The sequence below is a fragment of the Fukomys damarensis genome, unplaced genomic scaffold (genome assembly GCF_012274545.1).
Source record: "Fukomys damarensis isolate Sample0158 unplaced genomic scaffold, DMR_v1.0_HiC HiC_scaffold_16, whole genome shotgun sequence".
Taxonomy (NCBI): Eukaryota; Metazoa; Chordata; class Mammalia; order Rodentia; family Bathyergidae; genus Fukomys; species Fukomys damarensis.
The window spans coordinates 119413616-119420994 of record NW_022900928.1 but is presented as its reverse complement, the minus strand read 5'-3'; the positions used below and the strand labels follow the sequence as shown (position 1 = coordinate 119420994).

The 7379-nt window shown below is 52.7% G+C and overlaps 1 protein-coding gene across 2 annotated transcripts in view; it reads right to left on the bottom strand.

Moving 5' to 3' along the window:
* Positions 1-7379, bottom strand: part of Stk11ip (serine/threonine kinase 11 interacting protein) — a 17091-nt gene continuing 9712 nt past the window's right edge. The window contains exons 18-26 of one of the 2 annotated variants that reach the window (XR_004517528.1): positions 6110-6328; positions 5888-5991; positions 4851-4948; positions 4576-4754; positions 4293-4374; positions 4051-4121; positions 3337-3584; positions 2213-2500; positions 1-1391 (exon numbers count right to left, since the gene is read on the bottom strand). Coding sequence is in view for 1 of the 2 variants with exons in the window: in XM_010611815.3 (XP_010610117.1) it covers positions 2351-2500; positions 3337-3584; positions 4051-4121; positions 4293-4374; positions 4576-4754; positions 4851-4948; positions 5888-5991; positions 6110-6328 (1151 nt within the window). In the remaining variant the exon portion in view is untranslated. Of the gene's footprint in view, positions 1392-2112; positions 2501-3336; positions 3585-4050; positions 4122-4292; positions 4375-4575; positions 4755-4850; positions 4949-5887; positions 5992-6109; positions 6329-7379 lie in introns of those variants that run through there. The other variant, XM_010611815.3, reaches the window with a different exon arrangement.

The following is a 7379-nucleotide window of genomic DNA, read 5'->3' as shown; positions in this document are numbered from 1 at the left end:
TCGATCCGCCCTGACCAGACAACAACCCCAGCCTCTGGGTGAAGTGCTTGCAAAGGGACGGTGCTGGAGGGCAGTGCCCGGACAGAGGCTGGGAAGACCTCCTCAGGACAGGATCTGGCTCCTCCTGCTCTCAGAGGCTGCAAAATCACTGACAGGAAGGGGCAGTGAATATGGTAAACATCATTGAGAAACTGGACTACTAATTTGGGGAAGTTTAATTTGCTTCAATTAAAAATTCAGGGCAGCTCTAAGCAAAACAGAAGTAGGTGAATTTATTTTCTGAGCATCTGCCAGGCCTCTCTGCAGGCCTGTTCCTGAGGAAGTAGTACCCCAACCAGCTCCCACCTGGCCCCCTGCAAGACTCATAGCACTTCTCCACCTCCCACCAGACCAGATCAGGGCCCTGCCTGGGGAAAAACTAATCTTAGCACTCACTCTTTATGGAATGCCATAACCAACCCTTTTCTGGAAGAAATGCTAGGTCGGAGTGGACACAGTGAAATTTTTGACAGAAGCACAAAAAATGGGTAACCATGCTCAACTAGAAAGGATCTAGGGGTCAGCAGTGGGAGTATATCCCAAAGTACAATGTAAACTTTCTTATGCATGTTCAATACTCTTCAAATAAATTTTAAAGTAATAGCTTTGAAAACGTCCCCTCTTAAATCTTTAGATATTTTGACTGCAAAGATTTAGAGATGTGATTCCTGGCCAGGCCAAGGCTCAACTATGACACAGCCTTCAGCCCTGCTGTCCCACCAAAGCAATCAGGCCACAAACTGGTCAAGGCCATAGGCTTAGTGACCTGACACACAAAGTGAACTGGATTCAGCATACAGCCTCATTCAAGAAGCAGGGCCTCTCTACACAAGACATAGGTGTTATTGTTTCTATTATGTTCATACTTGGGGTTAAAAAAAAAAAAAAAAACAGATCCCACCCAGGCTTGTTCAAGCTTAAACCTACCCCACCCACCAAAAGAAGGAAAGGTATCAGTTAACTCACATAATCTAAAATTATAGGAATATCACCTTTAGGTACAATCGGATTCAGGGTCCACAAAGACATCACCAGGATTTGGTCTTGCTCTACCTATCTCCATCCTCTCCTCTCCACGATTCCACTTTCAGAAAAGCTCTCCCCTCATAGCCAGTGGCACCAGTCTGTCCTCTCAGCAACCCTCAAGAGAAAATGCGTCTTTCACGGTTGTACCAGCCCTAGGCCAATGCTGGGCCTTGGTGGGCCACATGACAGCACGTGATCAGTCCTGAGCCAGTCTTCATGGCCAGACATGAAGACAGGTGAAGGGGGGATGTCAACCATGGAACCACTGGGCTGTGCTTCAAGAAGGTGGCAGGTGTGGAAAGCTCCAGACGTCACGGCCTGTGTGGCTAATACAGAATGAGAAACGACAGTGGGGTATTAAGAAAAAACAAAGAAAGATATACAAAAGAACAAAGAGAAACAAAGCTGGGGCCAGATGGGGCTCTATCTCCCAATAGGAGAAAAAAGACCACCAGGCAACTGCAGCGCATTTATTTATAGTGGTAGAGATAAAGGGAAGTGTAGGGGAAGGTACAAGGGCTGAGTCTGCAACCAGAGCCAGAAGAGTAGCTAAGGTGTACAGAACTTCATGCTTTGGTGGTTTTTATGGGGAATGGACAAGGAGGAATACAGTCCTCTTCGCTTGCTCCACCACCCCCTCTTGTTGCCTGTTCTCCTCCCACGGGGCCCTGCCTCCTCTGCAGGAGGAGGCGAGTTAGGCCTGGCCATTGTCATCTACAGTGCAGCACATACACTCACTCCTGAGATATCCTCTCCAGGAGCCCCAAGTCCTCACTGCTCCCAGGTGAGATCCGACAGTGAGTTTCTGAGCCTGGCTATTTGGTTGGCAGTGATTCCACACCCTAAAACATGACAGGTCACCACGAGCAGGGGGAATGGGTCCCCACAAGTCAAGAGTCCTACATGATCCCAGAGCCATGAACAGAGCAGAGTTGGAGATGGGTTCTCAAAGCATAAACAAGGCTGTGTGGCAGCTGCCCACTCAGGAAAAGGCTAGTGAAATGGAAGGCCTTACAAACAACACGCCTAAGTACCACCCATGACATCTAAATAGAAATAACTTTATTGATACCTGAGAAAAACTGCAGAAGAAACATTCCCACTGACCACTCAGCTTGTCCCCTTAGAACAAGACCATTTCTCTCACCCTTCCCTTAAGCCACGTGTCACTGGGAGCTTCGGTGCCAGCATCCAAAGGCCAGATAAGTCCAAAGCCAGAGCCAGAGACCAGGAGAGAAACCTCTGCTGCGTGGCTCCTGAGGTCAGTTTGGGGCCAGAGGAAGTGTCACCGATCAAGGTCCAGAGTCTCCTGGGTCACAGTCCGGAGTCCAATAGAAAACAGCTCCTCCCAGGGCTCCCGGATCCAGGCCAGCAGGGCTGTCAGCTGCTCCTGGCACACAACACGGAGTGCCCAGAAGCTCTCCAGCCGAGACACCTGGCAAGCCAAGAAGTCAGCAAGTGGGATACACAGGAAGCCACCAGGGGTGGGGACAGGGGACATCTCAGGGGAGCACCCACCATCCTCCTGGCTCATCATCTCTTTCCCTGCCCAAGCCTGTGTGATTCCCCGTTAAGATGCTGACTCTGCCAAGAGGATCACAAGTTCAAGCCCAGCCTGGCAACTTAGCATGACCTTGTCTCAAAATAAAAAATAAAAAATGGGCTACTGCTGTAGTTCAGTGTGAAGGACCTGGGTTCAATTCTCAGTACCACAAGAAAGAAAAAAGAGAGAGAGATACTGACTCTGAGCCTCATAAACAACCCAATTACACTGACTGCCAGCCCTAGAGGGCTTTCACACTTCACTCTTCTAACCTCCCCAGCTATAGAGAATGTGAGTTCTGGAGTCAGTTCCAAAGAAATACATGGGCTCAATTCCTGGCTGTACCACTTGTGACCAAGTCTCAGTGTCCTCATCTATAAGACAGGACCATAATAGCATACCCTGCTCAGGTGGAGGCACAGAGGTTCAATGGTCAGCACACAGTGGGACCATCACACTAGCTCGGAGCCAGGCCTCCCAGCTAATAAAGGCCAGACTCCAAGCCACAGTTGTTTCTGCTGCTAAAAGGTGCCTCCCTCTCTACCCACTGTTCATTCAACCCTAGTGAGCCCCCCCAGTTCCTTGCACCCTAATTCTGTGTTCCCTCCACCATGCCAGCCCACCCCTCAGCTCCATCCTGCTCCTAACTCCCAGATTCCCTAGACCCATTTCCACAGCAAACTCAATGCCCGCCACCTCCACCTGCACATGGAGACACAGACACACACCTCGTCATAGAAGACCAGCCGCAGGTCCTCGGGGGCCATGCGATATAGCAGCACTGAGCTCAGGCTGCTGAGTGGCTGCTGCTCCCTGACTTGCACGGAGGGGCCCAGCCCCAAGGAGGAGGCCTTCTCAGAGGCATCACTAGATGCTGCTGGGAGGGGGAGCTCAGCCTGGGACCCTGCAGGGTCCTCATCTAACAGGTACAAGGTGGCCAGAGTCAGCAACAGGGATACAGGACAGGTGGAGGGTCCTGGAGGAAAAGAGGCAGTATGAGGCCACAGCAGAAAGCCATGGAGGACCCACCTCTAGGGGCCAGCATCACAGCTCAATACAAGAGGCATGAACCACACTCAGGAGTGGGCCGCAAAGCAGCCTGCACCCCTTTCTCAAAGTCCAGGGTTCCCTAGCTTCCAAATCCAGAGAGCTGTGACAAACAGGGAGCTACTGCCCCTTCACAGGACAAGGGGAGCAGATCCAACCAACCTGCACACTTCAGGGAAGCCTGAACCCCAAAGCAAATCTTACTGGATAGCTGGGGGCCCAGGGAACCCCAACCCTACCTGGACAGACAGGGAACACCCAGGCTGCTGCTTGGGCACACCCACGAGAAAAGACTGCTACACGGGTGCTGTGAAGGCACTGTGGGGGGCTGGCCTGTAACATGGGACAAGCAGGGGTACAGAAACCAGGGAACATCTGCAGCACAGAGGGCTCACCTTCAACCAGGAACACCTGAAGATAGAAGAACTGTGGCACCTCTGAGGAAGTGTCTTGTCCCAGCAAAGGCCTGGGGAACATGGCAGAAGCAGAAAGAGTGTCAGGAAAGAGGCAGGAAAGGCTTCAGGGAGGGAGTAGGTTGGGAGCAGACACAGGGCCTGTGGGAGGAATGAGGACAGGTGGCAGCTTGGGACCTGAGTGGCCCAGGACCATGTCTGGCCTCCATGCCCTGTGGACTCACCAGAGCCGGTGCCGTGGGGTCATCTCCTCCTCGGTGGCACTGACACAGTTCCTCCGGGTTGGGGGCAGAGACTGCAAGACACCTGGGCAGAGCCAGCCAGGGACAGGAATCCTCAGAGGCCTCTTCTCTCCTCTACCCCAACCTCTCCATCTCTCCCACCCGCCTGTTCTGGATTCCAGAAACTTCTATAGGGAATGAGTCCCATGATCCCGGTCTCCACTGCTGGGCACCAAACTGGGGATCTGCCCGAGGGCCCTGCTTGTCTCCTTCCCCCACCTCTCACCAATGAACTCCTCGAGGAACAGCTGGCAACGTCGGGCATCTCGGGGCAGCAGCACACAGCTGCCTACCCCAGCCATCCACTCCAGCCGCAGACTCTGGGCTGCCAGGCCCAGCTCCATGCCACTCAGATCCTGCAGGGGAATGGCCAGGGTCGGCTGAAGCCAGCTAGCTGGAGGCCCGCTGTGGAGGAAGGGGCAGAGTGACCAAGGGTAAGGACAGAAGGAGACCGACAGGGAGGCCCCGATACTTCCCTGGCCATGTGACTGACTCACTCACCAGATGTCCCCTGTCACCTTCAACAGGTAAAGCCTGTAATCAGATACGACCACAAGACACAGGAATTCCCCCAGGTGACCTGACAACACCACTGGCACCTAAGTGGAAAGGAAGTTGATGAGAAACCAGAACCAAAGAGGAAAATGCCAGACCATAGGCTGAGTTGCCCTCCCCATCCCTAAGGTCAAGGTGACCTTGACCTCAAACAGCCACTCCCATCCTCCACTCTCCCCATTCCCCATGAACCTCACATTTACTCAGACCCCAGTGCTCAGCTCCCCTGCAACCTTCTTACCACACTATGACTGGCGGTCACAAAATTGATCACTGCTCCCCAGTGGCCCCTAGATGCAGTCCAAGCACCTTGGTAGACACAGCAGGATGCTTCTGAACAGGCTCTCTCCTGTCTCAGTCTCCCCTGGGGACACCTGCCCTTTACCCTAGACACTGGTCTCCCCTTCCTGGGCACTGCCCTCCACTAGCTGCTCTTTCTCATGCCTCCATGTAGGTGGCTTTCTCTACCTACAACCTCCTTTTGCTTCCTACTCCTTGCTCACCCTTCAAGACTTGGCTTACACATCACCCACCAGGAAGACTTCCTGCCCCACCCTGGCTGGATCAGACACCCCTTCTTAGGACACTCATTATAGCACTTGCATATTGTATGATTCTGATTCAAGCTTGAGGGCAAGACCTATTGTCAATCCTTCATGTGCAGCACACATTACATGCTCAAGAAAGAGGGTCTAGTAACACTGTGCATTTGTAAGGATAGGAGGCCTCATTTACTGAATGCCAGGGGCTGTGCCCAGCAGCTCACACTGGCTCTCAGCCACTGCACTCTGTAAGGTGGGGAATTTTATCTCCACTGTGGGAATTCAGACTCAGGTGTCAGGGAATGTGTCCACAGCAAATATCTGCTGTGCCTGAAGCAGAACCCAGACGTGGCGGTTCCCCAACACGTGACGTGACCTGCTTCACTGTGGAAGACAGTGGCCCCGCGGTTAAAGGACTGGGTAATGCCAGGTGACCCAGACCTTGATGCAGCACTGGAACTCCTCCTGGGCATCTCCAAACACCTCAACGTCCAGGAAGAGCCGGAGTCGGTGGTCCACAGAGCGGAAGCCACAGTGCTCACCGGCTGGGGAGACCGTTGAGCCATCAGTCTGCCCCTGGGAGCCCATGGGCTGTCTGCACCTCCCGTCAGTGCCCAGTCCCTCCCTGAGAGTCCGCCCCCATCTTGTGTCACCTGTACTCACGGGGACTGAGGCTCCAGCTGCTGTGGCCGTGGGAAACTAGGATGTTGTCAGCCCTGCTGGGGTGGTCACTGTGGCCAGAGGAGTCACAGCCAGGGCTGGGGGACTGAGAGGGAGCCGGTGATTGCTCTGCCTGGTTCTGCTCCCTGTGGGGGGTTTCCCCAGACAGAGCCAGGAGAACCACGTGGTCACTACCACAGCTGGGACACACAGCAGGAGACTCTGGAGAGGGGATGCACACAAGCCCCATGAGCATCCCCCACAGCACAACCCGCCACATTCATAATGTTCACTGCTGCCATCAGACCTCCCCTGCGCCTGTATCTGAAGCGCTCCACACCCCCAACTCCTTCTCCAGGCAGGCACTGACTGATCACTCCCCATTCCCATGGCCTATAGCTCTTCCAAAATGTACCTCACCTTCTAATTCCAAACCCTCTCATACTGGGCCAATTCAACCAGGCCCTGCTCTGGTCCCCCTCCCACAGCCTTGGGCTCATCAGTTACTTCTGTGCTCTACCAGCATGTCTGAAAGACCCAAATAAACAAATTGAGAAAGGCAGTACAGACTCCAGTATCAGATCTGGGTTCAGTTCCAGGCTCCATTAAAGGCTCTACAGTCATGGACCAGTCACCTCTACTCTCTGAACCTGGCTCCTGTGTGTAAGATGGGACGAACACAGTGTATACTTTATGAAGTCAGCAGGATTGCATGGAAGCCAGTAAAGAGTACAGGACAAGGATCAGCAATGAGAGAACAGATACTCTGAGCATCTATAATACCCAAAACATGCACTAGCTCCCATGCCAGTATTATCATATTTCATCTCCATCATAACTCCCTATCGCCAGACCAGCCTGGGCTACGCAGTGAGTTCCAGATCAGCCTCAACTACATAGTGAGACCCTGTCTCAAAAAAAAAAAAAAAAACACCTCCCTATCCCCAGGGCATGATGGTACATGCCCATAATCCCAGCTACTCAGGAGGATGAAGCAGGAGGATCACAAATTTAGGGCCAGCCTAGGCAATTCAGCAAGACCCTGACTCAATATAGATTTTATTTTATTTTCTTCCAGTACAGGGGATTGAACTCAGGACCTTGGCCTTGCCAGGCAGGTGTGGTGCCACTGAGCTACATCCCTGTCCTTCAATATAAAATTTTTAAAAGCCTGGGACCTACTCAGTGGGGGAGTGCTTGTCTAGCAAGTGGAAGGCCCTGGGTTCAATCTCCAAGACCATTAAAAAAAAAAAAAAAAAAAAAAAAAAAACCC